The following is a 24,030-nucleotide window of genomic DNA, read 5'->3' as shown; positions in this document are numbered from 1 at the left end:
CAAGTGGAGGAGAAAGGCGAGGATGGAAAATATTAGACAGATTTATACCATGTTGTGAAAAGGCAGCCTCACCTGGCATACAACTGGGAGCCATAAAAACATAAACCATTCTACCCCTATTTGTGATACTGTGTCTGTTGGGGCTCTTGATCACTTGTGAGAAACTGGGAGAGGTTTTGCTAACCGAGGAGGAGACCCCTTGCTCTGTATTTTTGCCTGTGGAAAGGCACTCTTGTCTTTTGTTCTTTTATTCTTGTTCTTATACTTTGTGTTTCAGTGTTCACCTGTATGCAGTCATTTAATTGTCAGTCTACAAATTGCAGGTTGACAAGAAATTTGTTTAGGGTTTGTCTGACTTCAACTTTATATGCACATATTTATGTGCACATACACACTGATGCAAATGGATGATTAGTGTTGCAGTCTGAGGTAAACAGTAATATTTTATTAACAGATTTCTAATGGTAAGCTTTTGCTTTAGACACCAGAAGACATAAAAAGAGGTATTGTGATAGTTCATAGTAGAAACTAATGAAAGGCACATGTGAAATGGCTAGACTTTGTTCCTGCTTATGAAGTCTTGCTCTACTCCTTCCATGTATCAAATGCAAGCATACATTAGCCTTCTTAATGATAAAAAAATGCCGATAGCATTATTACAAAGCATTTGTATTTCAAGTCAAGAATACTTCTTCACGAATACTGCTTCAAAGCTCACTGAAGTAATTGAGAGCACTTTTAATGATGTAGTTTGTGTTTCTGTCTTAAAAAAATCAGTAAGTTGAATATGAATGAGAGGATAGTATTTTAAGTACCTAAAGTATTTTAGGTACTTAAAAGTACTATTTTAGATAGTATTTTAAATACCTGAAAAATATTTGTGTAAATGCAAAGACTCAAATCAGAGCTGTTTTATGGCAGGCAAGGGTGGTGGGCAAATGGCAGGTAGAAGCTCCTCAAGAGAAAGTAAGACACATTAACTTACGCAGTGTAGATCCTCTATTCGCGTCAACTTATTTTTTATATAAATACCCAGGGTAAAGTTTCCTATGAGGATCTGGAAATTAAATAGCTTCATATATCTTAATACTGCTTATAAAAGAGCTGGAGCTGTAAAAAAGATCTGGGATAATCTGAAAAAAATAGAGCAATGTGTAGCCAAAGTGGATTTGTGAATACCTAGAAATATGTGCTGTTAACATTCGTACCAGAAGTGTTTTAAATTTGGAAAACTAGGAAATAAATATAATAATAATTAAGAAAGATGCATGCTATTTTAGTGCTTTAGCATGATCCAGTATATTTCTTTACTTAACTACACAATTGCCACTGTTGGTCTACAGTGATGGTAACTAATGAGTATCAGCTGCATTCTTTCTGGTGATGGTATGAAGTACAGTCATATTTAGGTGCATTTTTCTTCAAATATAAATATTAACTTTTACTTAGGAGTAAAGAGACGTTTTGTTTTCTAGTCTCATTTTCAAGAGTTTCATTGTAAGTCCTTTATCAGAGGGCTTTTATTATAATTTAAGAAAAAATTAATTATTAGAAGTATGTTAGCAGCTTTTTCATTAACCTATGATGCCCACTTCAAATTACATCTAGAATGGGAATGTCTAGTAAATTTTGTGATTGTGGCTTAACTCTTTTTCTTCCCTTTTTAAAATAACATTCATTAACAAAACCAGTTTGTTTGTTGCAGGTGACTTTAAAATATTGCTGTGCTGAAACTAACCTTGCTCAGGGTATGATTAGTGTGGGAAAACAGCTGCTGTCTTTTGTTGTCTATAGGAGGGATGAACATTCAGAATTCAGGCCTGGCAGTGGGTCTGCTGGATTGGGTTATTGGTCTGAGCACACATGCATGTTTTGGGAGGAGTGTGGATCTGAGGGTGGGTGCAGCAACACTGATTAGGTCAGGTGACACAAATACATCTGTGTTAGAGTGGCCTTCAAGCACTTTGCTCACAGAATAAAAGTATTTGCTAAGCATGCTGGAGCAATGAGCAAAACAAATTAGAGTTATCATCAGATGAGCTGTCCTTCTGCAGGTTCAAAGCAGCCTGGGATGCCTGTGTGCTTTTTAACCTTCCTGGTGAGGAAGGAGTATGTGATCTAATATCCCTGTTTTATAGGCACGGAAAGTATCTCTTGTTTTCACAAAGATCCAGTAGGAGTCTTTGACAAAGAACAAATTAAACTTAAGAATACTTAGGTTAGTACCCTATTCATTGGATCATACTTTGTGGTTCAGTCTGTTTCACACTTAATCTTCTCCTGGATATTTGTTTTACTATTGAGATTTGGTTTTTTAATTTTTATAATTCAAAATAGCAGAGGTTTTCTTTGTGTGTGCTATAGCCTCTATCTTTATCAGTGATCACAAGTTCTGTGAGAGATATACTTATTCACTATTCCAAATGGTTTGAGATTGCGTATGCAGACAATATTGTCTTTTGCCATGACCATCTGGGTGGAGCAAAGCTTCTGGGTGGGCTTCAGAAGAAATGAAACCCTGTAATGACATCCAACTTTGTTTTCTGCCTCAGCCTACTTGGTATACATTTCAAAATATAATGAGGAAAACATTGGGGTAATGAAAACAGAGCCCAGGACTGACATTGCCTGCATTGCTATGGATCAGAATTATGCAGTGTACTTTCTATCTTGCCCATTTTGCTTCTAATTTTTATTCTTCCCAGTCAGAAATCAGTCACTTTTCAAGTATTAAGTAATAAGCCAGGGCACATAACCAGGGCTTATTTGTTTTGTTTTGTTCCCCCCCCCTCCCCCCCCCGTAATTGATAGTAGGAAACACATTTCTAGGACAGAATGCAAATGAGACTGTTACGGGAAAAATGACCTTTTATGTAATTTAATTTGAAGTTGGTTATGTAAAGTAATTGCATGAATCTTTTTTACTCAGCTTGGGGGATACTGGGATAATATTGATTTAAGCAATCATAACATCAGGAAAGTGAGAGAGAAATACTTTTTTCTTGGCTTCCTCCTGACCAGGGTTCTGTCACTTGGTAGTAATAAATGCGTGCGATCTAGTTTTAAATAATATGAACAGCCGTGCTTCCACTCGTTCAGTTGTGACTTAATTTTATAGTCATTAATTCTGTTTTACATTCTCCTTATATAATGTATGTTCACCTTATTCAGTCACTCAGTGATGATCATGATAATGCAGAAGCATATCCCAGGTTAAGCAGAGAGATTTGGGAGCTACCAGCTTCACATTTTATAGTGGAGATAAAATCTCCATGTAGCCCAGGAGTCTGCAGTGATGAGAGTAGGAAAGAGCAATGGCAGAACTTCTCATGTTGGAAGCTGGGGAATCCTTCAGCTTACTCATTTCACTCCCTATCAAGGCAGCACTTGGACAAGTGCCCCAGAGGTAGCTTTGTTACTTTTCAGATCTATCTTCTGCATGGTGAGTGTGAGAGGTTGAGTTATATCCCTATTGATGGTGAATATTAACTTACGCCTCAAGACAGAGTGGAAATCCTAAGCAGTGGTTTCTAAAGCAAAATAATACTTGAAGTGAAATAAAGGGATTCACTATCTGGAACATTTGTGTATTTACAAAGATAGTAATGGCATTGAAAGTTTAGCTTCAAAACTGTTTAAATTCTCCTAAGCATAGCAAGCAGAGCAAGAGCAGAAGGGAAATGGGTTTGGAGTTCAGAGAACTAAGGCTGTACTAACGACAGCAGTCTGTCTTGTATAAAAAAGGTAAATTGCTGTCCTTAGGAAGCAGCCTTTAAGCAGGCTTCCAAGTATTACCTCCAAAGTTATGCTAAGGACATTCTGTGATGGAATTGTATGTTTATTGCCAAAGACCAAAACCCAATTTTGATATCTCCTTGTTAACAGTTTATATTATCTCCCAGAAATCCTGCACTGGATACTACAGTCATGACTAGTTTTCTGCTTACCGTTCTGTGCCGCAACTAATAATGCAAATAGTGACAAATAGAGAAAGTGGATAAATATTTTTTCCTGTTTATAGTAATGAAGCAGTGACTGTAACTCTTGACCAGTTGTTAACCTGTTTCAAATTATTGACCTTTGTTCCTTGCTTGGAGTTTGATTTTTATTGAAAATAGAGAGAGAAAATAGTTTTTGCAGCACAGCAAGTGCAAAAGCAGTTATTGATTTAATCCAATATGAAAGTCATGCAATAAGACCTTCAAATTGGGATCTTTCTAGTTTTACCTTGTTCTTTTATGAGTTGATACTACCAGTGTGTGTTGGAGCAGGTGGGAACATGCAGTCACATGGACTTATCATGGATGTTAGGCAGGGTGACTGACAAGCAAAGGTTTTAGGATAGATTCCTGATGTATCTTTACCTGAGACATTTAAACAAATCAGCAATTTTAGATACAACATTTTGGAAAAATGAGCTCGGGGCTTCTTCCCTGTGTGTATACAGTTGAAAAATTGGCACATTTTGGAGCCAGATAGTTGATGTTACTGCATTGTATATTCATGTAAGGTTTATATATACACATATGCCTGTGTGTATATATGCATATAGTACAAAAGTTCAGTGTTTTTTGACTTTTGCTTTGCAATCAGTTTTTCAAATAACTGGCAAAGGAAAGATCGAGCTTGTTTCTCAAGCTGTTTACTCAGCCTTCCAGCATTTGTATTTCTACATGCATTTGTTAAAGTGAAGACAGTTTTCATTTCAGGGCAGATAAAAAATAATAAACACTGAGCAAGGGAAGTTGCAGTAATCTTTATCCAGGATATGTTAATATGGACTGAATTAAAAATGGATTGATACAGATTTGCTGGCTTTTGTTATTTTTAAATTTTTATTTTTGGTCCTGTGACAGCTCCTTTGTACTGTTAGCTGTAACTGTAATGAGTGTATTTCCATCATCATGACATGATTGCACTGCTGAGGTGGACACTAAGCAGCCTCTTTGCCTATTGATATTTAAAATGCCCAGAGGAATAATGGGTCCTGTACAGAAGATGTCCTGTTGTGAGGTTTTGCACTTGTTACTGTAAAGTCTGCTCCAGTCCTTTCCAGAGGCCTCATTCTGTATTTTCTTGAGGATTGTATTAGTCTTACTTTATGTTACTGATACAAACTGTCACTTGCTAGTGACCAGTACGGGGGAATGTGAATTAATATTGCATGCAGTAGTGCTGAGGTGATGGGAGACTGGGGATGTAGACGGGAGCCGTGTAACTGTTTTTCTGCTGCAGGACGGGAAGCAAACATGACCCCTGGGCATAGTTGCTCAGGAGAATACAGCCTACTGAACCCCTTCCCCTCCTCCCACATACCTTCAAGTGCAGTGAAATCTGTATTTGACATGGATGATTTGCATTTGCTGTGATATGTACGCATTAAGCACGTCTTGAGAGCTGTGTTGTAACTGAGCTCAGCTACATCTTTCATTCTTAACCTTTATCTTTTCTTAACTTCATTTATCATGTTATCCTCTGGCTTTTTAAACACTCCTGCTTTCACCTGTGCAAAATCTCTCTCCTGAAGACAAAGTTTGCCTCTTTTTCTCTGTGACAGTTCAGTCTTGCACTTCTTGTCCTTTCTATGTCTAATTTCCTGCTACTGCCTTATGAACTGAGTACTTGTCCTTTTGCTCCCTCTTGCATCAGTTTTGACTGTTTTACTTCTCTGGTGACACCAGTCTTGGCCACCTATTTGCTGGCTTTTCATATCGAATTGGTGTTGTGTGGTTTCTAACCTGAAGATGGGGAGGGCACTGTGCTCTGTCTTTTAGCCTGCTGAATGGACAGTTGATTTTCTAACTAATCTTTACTTTCTGGAGCAAAACCAGGTTGGGAGAAAAGCCACTTCCACTCACCCTGGTTTGCACCTTTTTATCCAAACCTGTATTAGCTTGCGTGCCTTCAGATTGTAGGCTACTTTGAGCCATTTTCTGCTTATGAAGTGCCAAACATGACTTGACTCCATTAGCTGCAAACTAATGATTACACAAATGGCACTAAATGACCCAGGGCTGACAATAGCTTTTATCCCCATGCATTTCTGGGGCTTACGCTGTTGAGTTATCCATCCCTTTTGCTTGGAAGTTCTGAAGTGTTTGCAAGGTGAAGTACTGAGAAAGAATGCTGTATATTTTGAGTAACTTCTAATGTACAGATGGATTCCTTACCAGCATGAGGCACAATATGTCAACCAGTGACATTTCAGTAACGAAAACAAGATGCTACAGCATCATTCCATTTTTTTTTTTCCTTCAGTTGTCAAATTGTTTTTAACAGAGATACCAGTGTTAGCAGTAGGGCTGATCTGTGTGAAAACATGCAATCTAAACTATGAAACTCAGAGCGTCTGCTGTGCTAAGCCTCATCTTAATTTAGGGGGGAGAAAATGTACGTTTTGCATAAGGACTGTTCAGTGTCTGCACTGGTAGTTGTTACTTTTTGTGTCCTTGTTGGTCTGTGATATCTAATACATTTTCTTTAACTGCTTTCTGAAAACTAGGGCATAAATTGACAGATCTTGAAAGAAGAGAACTACTGGCAACAGCAGCATCTTTGTATGTGTCTGAACAACTGAGATCACAGCGATTTCTAGGGACTCCAAGGTAAGTTCATTTCTAGGAACTCAGATGTGCTGATGCATTTTGTTAATGGCATCGTCTCATGCACAAGAGGCACTGGTGAGAAACCTGCATGGTTTCTTAATACAGCCCGGTTTTTCTAAATTCAAATGAGCTGTGGCTTACATTTCCTTAATCACACAAGTCATACATGCTTATTTTTATTCCATGTATTAGCAAAGTAATAGGCACAAAAATGCGTTACAAGCCAGTACAGTAATTAATGCACATCAGGAGTTTCATTAATGCAGAATGTTGTTGCATTAGTAACTAACCACAAATTGAGCATCACAAATTTCCCATGTGCCCATTTGAAGTGATCTAAGCACTTGGGGATAATATGAATATTCAGCTGCAGAGGTTTAAAATATTGTGGATTCATGAGTAATTTGCTACCTTGATGAAGAATCTTAATAGGTTAGGGTCTAATTCTGAAAACACTTTCCGACTGGTAGATGCTGGAAGAGTCAGTACCTTGCGTTAAGTGTGTTTTTTGGTGCTTTTGTTCCCCCACTCCCTCATTCTTTTGGATAGTAGCTTCTGGTAACCTAGGTAGTACTGTTAATTGGCCATCACAATAGCTTGTGACAAAATACTAATTCACTTCTTTGGCTTCTTGGAACGGTATGCTTTTTTTCCATTAGCTTTTGTTGTCCTCTTGTCCATAATTGTCAGTCTGTTAATACCTTCTATTAGAACAATTGAATTTCTGAAACTTGCTTGAGTAGATGGTGTTTGCAATGGTTGTGTACAGTGAAACCGAACTTTGGCATGAGTCTTTCTTCTGGCCTCATATTCTGTGATGTAGTTGCATGTTTGTGTGAAAGGGAAGTCAGAATGGAGGACAGATATTATTCGCATTCCATGCCAGTGGTTTGATAGTGTATTCTATTACTGATTTTACAGTGGTCAGGAATAAATCAAATGTGGTTTCAAGAAGTCTTTATTTTTATTTGTACCCACAAAGATAAATAGTACCATATGGTGTTGAAAAAAAAAGGAAAAAAGGAAAAAAGAGACACTTAGGGCAAGCATAACGGCTTTGTAATATATAGCATATGTAGGGCTAGGTCATCGCTTGCCTTATGCACCTATAGGGGAAAGTTAAGCACCTTTTTTTCTACAAGTTATATCCTCTATAGCAGACGGCATAAGGAGGAGAACAGACTCAAAAGGCCACTGTTCTCTCAATAAAAGATGTATGAGGGAGAATGAGTAGGAGCCTTGTTTGTAGTTTTTATTGGCCAGCATAGTGAGTTAAATACCCTGGTACTGCTATAGAGAATAGATTACTTTGTACTTAAAGTCAGAAACAGGAATTGTTGATCTAAGTAGTGATTCTCAAACTGTTCTTGCATTCCCTGCTCTGTCTGATTTGAGAATTTTTCCTCTGGCCTGTAAAATGTTCCTATTTGCTAACAGGAGTCCAATTTTTGCAGAATCTTTTAATGTTTTCTTTCTATTGCAAGTATTTTCTTTTAGTACTAGGTGTCTGTGTATCTTCATAGAAAAGGCATAAGACAACTAACTGAGATATCAGATATATACATGAAGTATTGCATTGAGTGGTCATTCATCCCTTCTTGTGCTGCAGTAGGGAAACAAATACACACTGCTTTGAAAAAAAATTAGCTTACTTTAGGAGTAACTATCCTAACTCCCTTGCATGTATTCCTCCACCATGAGCAGAGAATGCAGCAGAGACTGGCTACATGAAGTTTGTAACACTAGATCGAGGTCTGATTTTTCAGATTTTAAATGGTGAAGCTAATAGATCTTTTCAGTACAGGGAAGATCACTTTCTCTTGCCATGATGGGTGTTCATGTGCTGCCTGTTTGAGGCCAAGAAAGGACAAGATAATGCAAAATTACTCACTCGTAAGTAACTTCTGAAGAAAAGAAATCCTGGTAATGTTACACTTTCCCCTAAAATCATGCAGCTTCTTCAGAGGAAAGGTCAAATAGAGGCAGAATGAGATCAGAGGGTTGTGTGGTGTCTTGGGCAATGTTCTCTATTCCTTAGAGTAGTTAGTGGACTCCCTCTAGAGGGGACTGAGGACTGTGGAATATGGAAGTCACTGCAGTCCCATCAAGGGTTCTTCAGGACATTTCCTTAACTTACCAGAACTACATCTGACTTGGTTTTGAAGGTGTTCCATGTAATGGGTACCATTTAAGGAGCAGGATTGTGGCCATAGAAAGCACATCTTTATTGGTATGACTGCAATCTGTTCAAAAAATATGAGTAAACAAAAAGTGCAGAGTAGGAACCTGTGCTACTGGCAACAAATCAAAAAGGACAGTTGTAATCTTGGATGTGGTTCACTGTGGCAGAATTGGGCATTTGGAGTCTGTGTGTATTTTAAATCCGTTTTGGAGGATGTAAGGGGATTAGACAGACTGCGTGCTCCAAAGTTGATCCATAACATTCTCCTAATGGTTTGGAAAAGTACACTGCCATGTTGAGCATCATCTTCAAAATGTCAGCTCTCTGGCACTATTAATGTTGACAGCATTTTTTTTCTTTTGCATGCACTGAAAGCAGTTGAAAAAATTTTGTGTAAGAAATTGCACTGAAAAGTAGTATTTCAAAATCATGCATTATTTCTTCTAAACTTATCACAGCTGTCAAATAGATAGTTTTCTGCTGAACTTGAGTTACATGCTTGTCTTTAGTTTTGGTTTGTTTTCTTTTCCCTTTTGCGAAAGAAATATTTATAATATGCCTTCTTTTCACAACTGCAGGGGTATTTTGGATTCCCTTCCCCCTTACTCAGCCCAAGCTCAGGATTGTTATTCTAGCCAGATAAATAGAAAGAATCATGCTTGGAAGTCTTCATAGATGATCCACCTTTCACTGTCAGGGCTACTGAGACTTTCATCAGATGAAATGCAGCTGAGCCAGATTAAGGAATCATTGTCCAAGCCAGCTCCTCCCTTGGTCTCTGCCTTTCCTCCTCCTCACCTGGTGTGGAGGCGTGACTTTGTGTGTAGTGTCTTTCTACTCTGGTTCTGCTAAAGTGACTCATATTAATATAGAAACAGTTTAATAATATTTTAGATCATTCTGACAGAAGCAGGTTAAGTACTCATGACAAGTGAGATTATTCTGGAAGAGCTACAGGAGTGGGAACGTGTAGCTAGGAGGAACAGGTGAGCAAAGGATGGCATATAAGAGGAATGCAGAGGACAGCCTTAATTCTGTGCGACAGATGAGCCTAGTAGCAGGCTTCTGAGAGGGGGGTTCTTCTCTACAGTCAATGATATTTGCAGGGATGTGACTGGAAAATATGCATTTTGTAATCCCCTGGGTGACCGAATCATCAACTGTAGGGTTTTTGCTGGAACACGTTCTGGTGATCAGCGAGCTATTGCCTCATTAGGATCAAACACCCAACTTTCTTCAGCTAGTTTCAATTAGATGTGATGCCTGTAGTGGGGATTTTTTGTTGTAGTAGTTTGTGTGGCTTTGAGGTTAATACAGGCCACAAGCCAAAGGCTGGTTTGCCTTTCCTGTGTTAGAATAAATTGTATTATGACTTGGGTGGAGCACCCACAGGTGAGTTTCCACTGTGTGCATTGGTATGTGCCCCAGACCTCACCAACGGTCTCCTAGGATTAATTTGCCAACCCTTAGCTAAAACAGCTCCAAGAGACCTGCACATGCTCAGAGTTACAGGAATACAGACATTTACTTTTGTGATGCAACTGGATACTTGGAGCATTTTCTGTGGTTATTTTGTTTTTTGCCTTTTTTTTTTTTTAACATAAAAAAAATAACTGATTGTTACTTAACCAGGTTTTTTTGGGGAAAGAGGTTGTTGTGGGGTGGTTTGGTTCTTTGCTTTTATTCTTTTTTAAAGATGATTAGCAAATGAAATGCTTGGTATTTTGTGAGCCAGATACTAGTATGAATATTTCACTGTGATATTCAGCTAATGGGGGCACATGTTTCCTACAGGAAAGAGCCATGAATGATTGATGATTGTTTCATTGTTCAGCTTTCAGCTATTTCACCTAGGACTTTTCCTACTTATTCCATAGCCCAGTTTATTGTGAAACTGGTGCCACCCACAGCTGCTGAACAGATTTACAGCATCTAGTAAAACCCTGAGGTCTTCTAGACAGAACTCAATCTTGTTTCAAGTAGAAACATATTTTGGCTGAAGTGAATCCAGCTTATTTTACGTTTGTTTAGTGTAGTTAGCCTTTGAGACCAAAAATGATGTTGTACAGTTGAATCTTCACATTTTGGCTTCAGCCTTGTTTTCATTAGTGGGTTGGGAGGGGAATAGGAGAGTGACTCTCCAGGTGTGGCTACATCATGCTATCTCATGGGTCTACTAATGTAATGTTTATACTTCTAAACCCAATTGCCTGCAGCACTTCCTATGCATTGCTTGTGTTGGCTGCCAAGTGTATTTTCCTAATTTTTCTATGGGTTTTACCCTTTCATCATTTATGACTTGGAAAAAAACAGTGAGGCTGCATGCCCATATTAACATGCAAAAAGATGGTAATGCATTGGAAAATGTTTTACATTGCTAGCAAAAAAAAAACCTAAAGGTTTTTCTTGCTCATGCGTTTAATATAGAAAACTGAGATTAGGGAGTCTTGGGTTAAACTCCTAACTGTTCTTCTGGGACCTTGGAGAAGTCAGTTGGTTTGGGCCTCAGTTTCCAAAAAGACAAAATGGCCCCAATACTTTACTGTATTTTTGAGATTTTATAAATATTTATAAATGTATACTTATATACATTCATACATGTATAAAGTATTTTGACATTTATAATGGATAATGCTTTCTAAGCATAAAATAATGCTCTCACAGGAAGGGTAAGTGTATAGTGAGAAATTAGAGACAAGATACAAGCAAGTCTTTGTCAAGTTCTGAAATAGCTGGGCTGAATTTTTATATATTTAAAAACTCTGAAAATGCAGGGGTCCAGTGTGGTGGACATAACACAACTGGTGAACTGCAAGGACTGAAATGGATATATTTAGCTTTTTATTTAATGAATTATTGTACGTTTGTGTCTAGATTGGCTTGGTATAGATATATTGACATAAATCTTCAGGCAGAGATAGTAATAATGGCTCGGATGCCTGCTTTGCCTTGCCATAGCATGATTAGGGCAGCAAGGAAAGGACTTGGAGAGCAGAAAAGCCCTGCACCTCCCAGGCATGCTTGCTTTCACATAGACTACACCTATTACCCTGCTGGAGTCTGGGACAGAGCCAACTCTTTGCCAGCCTAGGGCTTCCCCATATGGAAGGATGGTCAGCTGCCCAATAGGATTGCTTTCTGGTTCTCCTGCACTGCTGGAGCAGCACAAAATAAGGTTATGTTACATTAATTTTAAAAAGAAGGAAGATGATGTCAGGAAAATTCACTGGAGTCATCTGAATGGGCCTCTTGGAAAGGGGAAGAGCTCTTGCAGCACAGTCATAGGCACTGCTGAATTATGTCAATTGCATTATGTGATTTTTACTTTTTTGTTCCCCTAGAGCTGCAGTAATAACATGAACAGTTATGGCAAGTACAGCTAAATATTTATACTTTGCCTTACTCTACAAATACCCTCTGGTGTCATATAAAGATAAAACGCTTTGTTTTCATTTGGTAAGGATGACTAAGTCCAGCCCACTTGTGGCTTTCCTTATTCCCTCACTTTGGAGTTATGCAGTCATCCTTAGCTCATGAAAATAACACTGTCTTATCCTTACTGTTCTGGTCTCCTGGTCAACAAGTCAAGCATTCTTTTTGTGATTTACTGTTATGCCTTTGAAAGACCTCAATATGTTTATGTAACTACTGCAGCTTCAGACTATTATTCCACTGTGTGTTTTTTTTCTTTCCCCATAGACTAGTAAAGTACTAAGACTCCGTTCTCCCCTTTTTCATGTGCTATCCTTATTTATAATGAGCTTTTCTGGTTGTGACAAGCTTCTCTTGTCTCTTTAGGTGTTACTTAATGTTGTTCTTTTGACCTCTCATAAATAATTACTAAATATTTTTTTTGTGTAATCTTGCTTAATCAGTGCTAAACAGCTGCCTTATGTAACATCCTAGCTGTCTTTAAAATCTGGTATTATTTACACTCCTACATTGTTCAGTTGCTTGTCATGGGGGATTGTGTGTGTTATAGACAAATAAGTTGATGCAGATATATGAACCAGGTATTTTTGGCCAGTGGAAATGAACTTTTATGTAAAATAGAGAAGTTTAAATGGAGCATTTCAAGGTTGCATTTATGACCTTCTACAGAATGTATGTATCATGTTTTTTCTTTAAATTAATGGAATCAGAATTGATAACAGAAGTAATACAAGGTGTTTATATAGGCATTTGAATGCTGAGCCATCATTCCACTGATTCATGAACATATATTCCAGAAACAATGGTCTGTTATGGGAAATTGTTGTAGCCTATCATCCCTATGTCATTTGTATGGAAAAAGGTGTCCTGGGCATTCAAGTGTTCATGCTTGCTGAGTCTTTACAGTTGATAACCATTATGAAACCATGATGAAGATAATAATTATGAAAGAATTTGAACCTTGCTGAACATCTCTTGGTAGGATCCCCAGAGCAGCAGCATGTATCTTGCTGAGGTGATTGCTGGTGGGAAAGCCATTCACCAAAGTAAATGGACCTGGCTAAGCCCCTATGTTTATTTCTTATTTTTTCACCATGTCTGCTGGGAAAACAGCAGCTGCTGTAGGAGCTTTATAAGCTTCTGTGGCTACTGTTCACTTAATGTTGAATTTACATAGTATACACCTGTGAATGTTTTTTGTTGTGCTGTCATATTCCTGGCCCTTTTTAGTTGTGAATCTGGCCCTTTTCTCATCTGTGCTTTTCTTATAACCTCTTGGCCGATCTTTACCACAAGGACCCTCTCTTTTCTTTACTTTGATCCATTTTATAAGCCTAACAATTCCTTCCTGTCATGCAGGTTTACACCTCCTAAACTCGTTCTTTAATATTTGTCTGTGTGTAAAATGTGTATGAATAAAACTGTAGTACTAAAAAGGTGCGTGCTAATTGCCACCTGCTCCCTGATCATTTTATGGCTACTTTTAGCGTAGTTTTTCCTCTCCATGTGTACATTTTATTTGGAATTTTGAAGGGCAGAAATGAAGTTGTGCTGGAGTTTTTTATGGAACGGCAAAGTTTATCTTGACTTTGGGGGACTCTAAACTCAGTGAACACATGTGTAACTGCCTTCATGTGAGAAGTTTTACTAATGTTGCTTTCCTGAAATTATTAACGTAAAAAAGATAAGTACGAACATCAGCACCTTACCTTTTGAAGTTCCTCGAGGCACTGCTTGTGTCCTGCTGTTTGCGTAGCGTGTAGCTTATTCTAGATGCTATTGCGGTAGAAATGTTGTCAACAAAATGTATAGGAAGAAAAAGTCTGTCATTCAGTATTGTCTGCGTACTTTTACATGTATGTGTCTTGATTTGTCCATTCTTTAGCATGCTTGTTTCATTCATGGTTCATAAGGGCTGTAGTTAAACATAAGATACTGATTGAAGGGATAGATAATTCATTTATACCTCTGTATTGAGTATTACAATTTTCAACCGTTTCTTTTTCCTTTGATTCAGCTGTGAAAGTGGGATGGGACACAGAATGGCCTCATTATTGTAGGAGTATTTCTCTGTTCCCTGCAATGATTCCAAAAGCTCTTGCACACTTCATCAGTATTATTGTAATTCTTTGGCTGCAGGATATTTGGCAGCTGTTGCACCCCACTGGCAAATCCTATTCAGACTTCACTTCCATTCACCATTGCCATTGGAGAATTGATTTCTCTCTCCTCTGCTCTAACCTTTCCCAATTCATTTTGGATTGTTCAATGTGAAACATTTTAATTTCATATCATACAGCCATTCAGCTCACAATCCTTTTTTAACCTGTCACCAGGGTAACAGCATAGCATGCTTTCTTTAGGCAATCAAGTTTTTATTTCACATGCTTAATGTTGCATTAAATGTTTGCATTTTGTTTAACCCTCTTAAATAGTTTGAACTGTGAATGTATTTTGCAGGGTAATAAAGTCTCTGATTTCAGTGTCAAGTCTTCACAGAAATTGCCTTCCTAAAAAAAAAATTAAAAAAAAAAAAGAAGAAATCAGAAGATGAATACAGTAATGACAAGATTATTAACAAAATCCCAAATGGCTGAACGAGGCAAGCATCCGTAAAATGGCAAAAAATATTTTTCATCTGGAAAAACCATCCAGAAGCTTATATTATAATCTTTACACCTACACTTTAGGATTACTTTTACCTGTAAGTGCTTGTAATCAAATTAATGCAAGTATAGGATTAACTGTGCAATAACGTGGCTTTAAGAAGTGAAATGTCTGGCCTTTACCTGTCAGCCTGCTTCAAACTGCTTGCCAGATATCTGTGTGGAACTGTAAGCTGAATATCAAGTGATTTATATACTTCAAAATTAGAATTTAATGGGATGATGCAATTGATTAAAGAAATACAGAGGTTTTAAATGCCTGTTTTTCCTGTACATGCAAAACCAAAATGGCATGAACAACAGGCTATACCCATTTTATTGGAAATTAGAATAGTAATGAATTTAGAGTATGTTATGATAGATGATTAAAAAAATATGAAATTGACATTTTCATATCTGAAAAAGCATTGGTTTTGGGTTTTTTTTTTAATAACTGTGACTTTATCGAGCAGGTCCTGCTTTTCTTGGTAAAGGAGTAGGACCAGCTGGTTCACACCTACCTGTTTAGCTGGATTTTAATAACATCCGTAATAGATGTCCTTAAAATGCCCAGAATTTCTATATGTATAATTACATTTAAAGGTGTAGCATTAAAGGCTTTTTATTTGTCGTGTTCTAGTCTTAATTGCGTATATATGTGTAGTTAAACTGAAGAACATGCCATTGTGAATAAGCCCAGACTTCGCTCATTTGTAGTGAAATACACCCACTGTAATGAAAGCACTAATAGTACACATTTTAACACTTGAAAAGCTTATAGAATTGGTATTCCTATTTGCAAAATAGCATCTATATCTAGCATGGTTTAAAAAAGCTAAATGCAGAATATTTGCATTACTGTACTAGCTGGAATGTTTGAGTTTGCATTTGATACAGCTCTTTTTGAGGAGTTAGCTGCTTACTATTGATCAGATCCATAGAGCTGACTTTGTTAGAATTTTTCTTTCAACAGCATGTAGCTAACTATATAAAGATAGACATGCAGTTTCTTCTAATAATTTCCAAACTTTCTGTCCAATCTTCTTTTTTCCCTCAAGTTGTACTATAAGCTACCAAATATTATTACCTGCCAAAAGAGGTTTGGCAGTGTTTTGTTACTGAATTTTGCCAAAAGGAGCCAAACATATGGTAACAGTTAATTTATTGGTTCTTCTAACCTCAAGGGAACTCTTAGAGAGAGCATATTACCTTTTTATCTAACATATTTTAAATAAAAGAGCTGTTGGCTTGAAATCTGATATGCCAGTATAGAAGCTGACCTTCAGTGCTGTTATGCTCAATTCAGTCTTGTTTAAGGGTAAGATTAAAAGTGTAAACATACAAGATTGAGCTAAGACTGCTTTCTTTTCAACTTTTAGAGAGGCAGGTCACTTCTGCATGGTTTTAGAGTGTGTGTGTATGTGTTTAAGTGAAAATATTGAGGAAACATATTCACGAGAAAAAGGAGTCCTCCCTTTGTGTCAGAAGTTTTGGAGTGCTCTTTCTTCACTTTCTTGTTAAGATATTTCCTGTTATGTCCATTACCAAGCACCAGTAAAAAAAAGAACATTTTCCATTTTTTTAATATCTAAGACCACAGGCCTATTTGTTGCTGTGTGACAGTGTAGATTTGTGTAATTCTAATGGGAGAATTACTTGAGAGGTAACATTGCTAATTGTGCTGCTATTCACTATCTTGGAGTAGAATCTCATGCCTGTGATTTTAATGACACAAAAGATCAGTGATCTGCTACCTGCATTTAAAGTTCCTCCTTAGATTCTGTATTTGTCTTTGTAACCTGGTGGTGTTGTGAACCTTAAAAGAAAGACTACATGGATATGTCATCTATTTTCAGATAGGATACTTGAGATAGATGGTGGCTTAAATAAAAAATATCCTGGTTTCTGTTGGCTTGTAGTAAGTATTCAGAGGCCTGACTATTTTTCCCTGTATCTGTGTTGAGACTTCTCGGATGACTCTCGTTTTGTGATTATGAATGATTCTTTAATATCCTTCATGGACCAGTCTTCAGTGGTTTACTTCTCCATGTAATTTAGATGTGGTGCTTGGAGTTTGTTTTGGCTGTGGCTTCCCTTTAGCATATATCTTCAAAGCCCTTGCTGTGAGAAAGACTGGACAGGAAAGAACAGCTCAGGACCTGCTTCTTTTGAAACCAGGGATGTTTACCCATTGACTTAGAAAGGAGAGGATGACAAGTCTTTATCCTGTCTCTCTGTGGTGCTTAGTAAAATTTGTGTTGCTGCAGTGATTAGTGCCATGATACAAATAATTCATTTGTCTACTGAATGCCAGATACAAAAAGCACTTAAAAAATCTGGGGTATTTGTTAGATTTTATCCTTCCCAGGCTTTAAGCTTCTGTCTTTATCCTGGTGTTGTGGTGCATGTTTCTGAGGCTCCTCTCTCTGCCATGGGTGGTGATGTGATATGTCTTGGTGACATGAATGGTATTCTTCAGGCCCTGCTTTCCATTTTTCTACCAAACATGGAAGGGTTAGTGAGAGCTGATAGCATTTTGTTGTTTCACAGTTTGGAAAAAGTGGGATTGCCCTCAGAAATTGTTGTGTTCACAGCCTTTATAGGGTAGAACACAACTCCCCAGAGACAAAGGAGGGGTTGGGCTTGAAGGGAAAGTTGTGAGAACCATTTCTAAAGATCTTCCTGAGGTATCCTCTCTCAGCTGCCATACACTACTTCTGAAGGTGTATTTTGTAAATACTTTGGCTCTTCCCTTGCTATTTATGTTTGTTCTCTGATATTTTGTTTTAGTTTTCCATATAAATTTTCAGGAGATACCAGTGGGCATAGTTGCAGACACTGTATCAAAACCAGTTAGGTAACGTGCGTCGTGTCATGTTTGCACGACAGTTCTTCTATTTCACGTTTTCCGCTCAAAATGTATCTGTATTTTGCGTGTTATAAAAAAAAATATTCTTGATGTCTTTTTTGAACATACTTTTGATCACAGACAAGTTATCTGCTCATGGTTGTTTATAGAATAGGAACATTCACAGAATGATAGTTTTCTGTATAAGCTTACTAAGAAAGAACAACAGTACCATCTTTTCAAACATATATGTTATCATATTCATTAAATAATAATTAGATGTGTAAGAAATCATGCTTAAAGAAAATGTTTTATGTTGCATACAAAAAAGTACTGTATATATGGCATATTACTGAAACTGTTCTGTGTTTCTATATTATATATGGGTTATTTATATATATAGTGTGTATGTATGAAAAATATTTTGTATTTAGGAAATTTATTTCTTTGTGAATTACTGAGCTAAGTGTCTTGGTGAAAGGCAAGGAAGTAGAAGGAAGTTCTAGTTAAGTACATTGTAGAAGTGTGACCACATTCTTTTATTGTTCTTATACCTCAATTGTCTATCTACCATTGATCACTGAATATTGGAATAGATGGATACTTGGGCCACCCAGTATGGCCATTTTTATGTTGCCATGCTATATTGATCACGATTCTCCCCAAAAAAGCAAAAGGAAATCTAAGTAGAAGACCCACTTTGTGTTAAACTTTGTGTTACTGCCGCTCCTTAGGTCCAGTCCACCTACATGGCCTGGCTTCTCTACTTCAACTTTAGTCAGCAGAAAGCTTAGTGGGCACAAGTCTCTTTTATTAATACTGAGCATGAGGCACTTAGCTGTTACAATTTTCTTTTGTTCACAATCAACCCTACTTTAATAATTTATTCTGAAATGCTTTCATTCACATCTGATGTGTGTAACTTTAGCTAAGTAGGAAACCTGCACACTTTTTTTTTTTTCCCCTTAACTGTCTTTCTTCTCTTTACTTGTGAGACCATAATAGAAACAATGGCAACTGTCCTATTAAAAGGATGAAAATACATGGAGGGCAATAGAAATTTGTCTTCTTTTCAATACGTATGACAATTTGAACCTGGGTTTCTGTGACCCAGATTCATAGTTCCCAAGTAACGTCATAAATACAGGTAAGCATCACCCAAAGGTAGTTCAGCCCATCTAAGGTCTAACTCATTGTGGAGAGATACTGTTCTCTTTCCATTAGTCATAAGGAGTAAAGATGATTAATATCAGGTGGTGAAAGCTCAGTTGCGTGAACTGTGGGTGTAAGCTGAAAGTGCAGTAGAAGATCTATTGAAGGTAATGCGAGGCACTGGGGCTCTGCTATGTGCTATAATTGCCTAGACATGAGAAATTAGTACTTATTGAAGATATACTTATTGAAGAGATGTTATCTAATATGATTTTTAATGAACTCTTGGGGTTTTCTCATCTGCTATGTTTTTTTCCTCTGTAACTTAACAGAATTAGTGGTGTTAATTTGTTCCGTAGGAATCTTGTGCAGAAGAAATAGAGAACAAAGCTTCAGAATCTATGAAACATTCAACATTTTTTGCATGTTAGGAAGAGCAATCCTATAGCTATCACATTGCCTGTCAGAAGCTGTCCTGAGTACCTCTAGCCAAACACTCTAAGCACATTTGTCTGTCGTTTGGTAGATAACCTCACTGGTATTTCTGCTGTCACCCAGCACTAGTTCTTGTATATGCAGTAAAGAAGCATCTTTTTGAAAAGTTAGCCACTGTCTGGAAAAATATATTTTTGCAAATTAATCACTGTTATTTGGCCAGCTTCTGTTTCTTATACTATGGCATATAGGATGGCTAGTAAGGGAAAATCTGACCATCCTTTTCTGAGACACTGTCTCATCTTGAATGCGCCTTCTGTGTATTTCCTGAATTGTCAATTAGAGGAAAAATCACAGCAGAAGAAGCAGGATGGGTACAGCTGTATTATAGAACTGATCTCATTGGCATGAGATGGTTAAGCTCTTGGATGTACTCTTTGGTTTGGCTGCAGCAAGTTTGCAGGAGGTGGTAAGCTCTGCATGATGGGTGAGCTCTTACAGTACCCTGGAACCCTACTTAAATCTGATGCAAGTATTGTATTTTCCAAGAGCCACAAAAAATTAAATATAATTCTGTTTTAAATAATGACCTTTGGGATACAGGCTTCAGAGAGACCAAGTCAAATCATTGGTACAACAAGGCCTGGCAAAAATTCCATACTTCTGGCAATATGATCTGGTTAGTTCTAAGGGGAATGACAGATTAAAAAGGGTGTTGTAGTAAGGCCTGTGAAAGATCTAAATAAAACTATTAAGCACAGGAAAGACAGCATTCAGTGCTTAATTATTAACCTCAAAAAGATATTTGGAGGTGGTGTTCTATTAGAAGAAGGCATTTTCAGTTTGGCTCTAAGACAGTTTGTTGTGTTGTAATTTTGGGGTATCTTTTTGGTTAGCTTAATGTAATTTATAATTTTTCATTAGTTCACACATTGTGTTCCCTATGGCCCTTGACGAAAGCTGATGTTCTTGCTCACAGCGTTTTTGCCAAATTTCCTTAGAGGTGACCTTACTCTGATGTCTTTCCTTTTCCCTCAACTGAAGTAATTGTCTCTTACTCTTGATCTGGTCCTTCCTTTAGTAAATTGAGCAGGTGCTGACAGGTTTCACTGTCTTACAAAATCTCTTCTTTAAAGAACTGCTATATTTCAGTCAGATGCTACTGCCCTTAATGGTAGATATGTCAGTTTATGGGTGCAGATGTAAATCTCTGAATAAAAAAGACATAGCTGAATATGTTTTGGGGGGATTAACCTTGAAAATTACTGTTAGCTGGAGAAACAGTGATGTGTTCAAGAAGATACTGTCATATAACAGGATGGAGGCAGAACTGGATTTAAAGCCAAGATTTTTTTTTTCCCCAAAATTAAAGTTTAAAATTTTGTTCTAATATGTGCGTGTTCTTCTGCAAATGATGGAATGATTTTTCAGATGTGCTACACCATGCAGTATTCTCATTGCTTTCAGCTGAAAGGAGCTGGCAGGTGCTAAGCACTTCTTAACTCTTTTTTATTGTGGCAACTAAATAAGGGGGTTTGAGCCTGAATTTAACTGTCATGTTTGGTTTACCTTTTAATCTCTGGCCCAATATCTGAATGAAATACTGAGTTTATGGTTTTGAGGGAGTAGAATTGCAGAAATAGTCATTACGATCAAAATCTCTATGTGAATAGAGAATTCTTAAATATGCAATCTATCTGTCATGACAGGTGGATTTCTGTTTCATGATGAGGATCTGATACTCTCACTATACGTATTTGACTTTTGATTAGTTCTAATCCAGTCCTGTGAACTGAATGCCCATCTGTGGCTGGTGTGTGCTGCGTGCAGTTCTGGAGCCAGGCTTCTGTCTGTCTTGCATCAGACAGGAACCTGGTTCCTGTGTCCTGAGACTGTTCTGCAGTGTGATCCAAAGCAGCATAAGTGCAGACAACTGGAATAGTTTGCTTTGAGAACTACTTGCAACCTCAACTAAAACACTGATGTTCTCACACCCTCAATGTTGTCTTGATTACTTCTGAGATATCATACACTCCAAAACTTCTACTGAAAAATTGTGTGAATAACTGAAATCTTAAATTCTGACAAAAGGGAAGATGGATTAGATGTGTTTTGAATTCAGTTTATAGTGGTTAGTGGCAATGTAGTTCGAGATCAATAGGCTATGAGTCAGGCAGATTTCACTACTGGGATGAGTACAGCAAACCTAGCATTGACTTTGGGTGTTTCAAAAAATAATTGAGTATGGAGAGTAGTCTTATGTGTAGATATAAGACTGAACAACTGTTACCCTATCAAACTTACCAGTAGGTAATTTTTCATAATTTCATCTCCATTTTCATATTAGCAGTTTAGAGATTGTTTGCTGCCTATTTTTAACACAAAGGTAACCTGTAATTTTCTAAACTTAATAGAAAGCAAAAAATTACTGGGCACAATCGTTGTTTGAATGGAGGTGCAGGAAGCAGGCTGCCCCACAAGCAGCTACATCCCAATCATCATCATGTTATATGGAAGAATATAACTGCTGCTGGATGATGCTAACAAGAGCTGAAGTCCTCCCTACTGCATCACAGTGATTGAAAGAAAGTGAGATAATTATTGTAAGACTATTCCCAGCTATCTGCAGAATAAGAGAATGAGTTTACTTGTTCAAGGAAGTACAGGAAAAGGAGTTTGTAATTTTCCTTTTGTGGAATGTATTATTATTTTTTCCAACTGCTCAAAATAAACTGCTATTAAAAATTAAGGATATTAGAGAGAAACAAAGTTGTGAAGTTGCTTTAATGGAGGAGAACTAGCCTAATTTTTTTTGTTGATGGTGAACAGATTTTCAGATGTGTCTGTCTTTAACAATTATCAGTATGCACAGCTCAATATGGTTGGCTAATCTGATTAAACACACCTGCTTGCAAGTAGGTTTTCTTTGGTAAATAGTTTTTCTGATTTAGGCAAGGTGGTTTGAAGGAACAGATCAGAACACAGACTTGTGAATTATATGTAAAACAAATGTATTTTTTCTCCACTTTTGAACACAATTGGAATCTTCCTTGCTTCTCATCTTACAAATGCTTGCAATGAGAGAACGAGCAACATCTCTTATCCAGCATTAATGCTTGTGATGTTTCCAAGAGAAACCAAAAGCTAAAGTAGACCCTGACATGTCATAGGAGAGGAAATGAGTTTCAGGTATCATGTTTTACATTTATTTATTTGTAGTTTTCAAGGTATGCTGGCGTCTGCTGGAGGACTGCGTAGTCTGACCGTCCTCTGAAACTGAGATATTGGGCAGTACTTGCAGCTCCCAGGATTGCTTTGTGTTTTGTCCAGTTTGTTACATGCAAAGTGCATAGAAATTTCTTGGCATAGGACCAAATGCTAAAACTCTTTGTCCCAGAGGATGCATCATCAGTCTGCAAAGCTGCGTTCTCTGAGTCTTCGTGAATCTGTCATTCCTTCCTACCATAAGCAGTGTAGGATGGCGAGTCCCCTAATGCCGGCCTGGGCCCTGGCTCTTTCTTGAGAGATGGGAGGTAGATGTGAACCCTGACAGGCTGAGGGAGACCGACAACCCAGGTCTTTCATTCTCTGGATGTATGTGCTGCAAACATGAATTTGTTATATCAAGGTGGGCAACAGCAGCAATCCTGCTTCCTTTGGCTGATAGGCGTAAAGCTAAAAGCCATAAAAGATTTTTCAAGAGGCTTTGAATTGTTGATGTTTGCCTGCATGCCTGGAGCATACTTTGTTCTTAATGCTGTGGAGACAGCTTTGGCAGAGGAGCTCTTGCTTCCTGCCAGGCTGCTGAGGAAGCTGGCTGTGAATCATTTGGGTCACTCTCTTTGCAGGACTCAACCCCTTGCACACTTAGAGACCCTCAGAGTGGAAGAGGGTGAGCAGGGTGAGCTCAGGTCATCTGCAGGGTTACTTAGCAGTTAAATGAAGATGAAAGGGTTTTAGCCAGATGCTTAGCTATAGGTAGCTAAATTCACCCCACATTTATAAGATCTAGCTTTAACTGTTTCTTTATTTAACCTTGATCAGGGGTTCACTGATGAAGGCACTGGAGGTTTTCGTTTGGCACTGGATTGCAGGCCACTATGTCAATGCAAATTGCCTAAAAGGCTTCTGTTAAGGGAAGCCTCCAGATGTACGCTGTTTTGCATAAAAGCACAGTCCACTCCATAGCATCCTTTTAAAGCAGTGTTTTTTATTTTATAGCTTGCCTTCAGTGTAATTTAATTTGTTCCTCTGGTCACTGTTCAGATAGAGTACATGGGTATAAATATGCATATTTGTTATCGATCTAAATGCAGTATGTAAGAAAATGTAATGTAAAACCATTTTGACATAACCATTGAGTAATTCTTCAGCCTTTGTCTGATCAGCTGGCACACAGGCCAGAGGTTATTATTTTGTCTGACATGCAGAACTATAATTTACTCAATAATGGTATATTTTCATACTCTTAGTGAGCAGGGGTATATGTATGCATATGCCCACATAAAGCAGAAAGAAGGAAACCCATTTTTATGTAAAAGTACATGTGATATATAGATGGATCAATCTGAATATATGTAGAAAATGCGTGTGAATAGATGTAGAAAATACTTCCAGTTGCTGAATAAAATATTCCCAGGTTCTTAGGTTCCTTTCACATAATTTTTAGTTCTTAAAATAATCCTGTGAAAGTGCTGCTTTTATCTTCCCTATGCAAAGATGAACTTTTAT

General features: G+C 37.6%; 1 protein-coding gene across 4 annotated transcripts in view; it reads left to right on the top strand.

The window, feature by feature from the left end:
- The window catches only part of PCCA (propionyl-CoA carboxylase subunit alpha), a 275,758-nt gene that overhangs the window by 135,704 nt on the left and 116,024 nt on the right, over positions 1 to 24,030 (top strand). For all 4 annotated transcript variants that reach the window (XM_061349292.1, XM_061349291.1, XM_061349290.1 and 1 more), the window contains one exon: positions 6,503 to 6,605. In XM_061349292.1, coding sequence (XP_061205276.1) covers positions 6,503 to 6,605 — 103 coding nt within the window. The remainder of the gene's footprint in view (positions 1 to 6,502; positions 6,606 to 24,030) is intronic.

This window comes from Neopsephotus bourkii, unplaced genomic scaffold, assembly GCF_033783945.1.
Source record: "Neopsephotus bourkii isolate Nb327-2 ecotype Australia unplaced genomic scaffold, CSIRO-AGI_Nbou_v1 NB_398, whole genome shotgun sequence".
Lineage (NCBI taxonomy): Eukaryota > Metazoa > Chordata > Aves > Psittaciformes > Psittacidae > Neopsephotus > Neopsephotus bourkii.
This window is presented reverse-complemented; position numbering and strand designations above follow the sequence as displayed.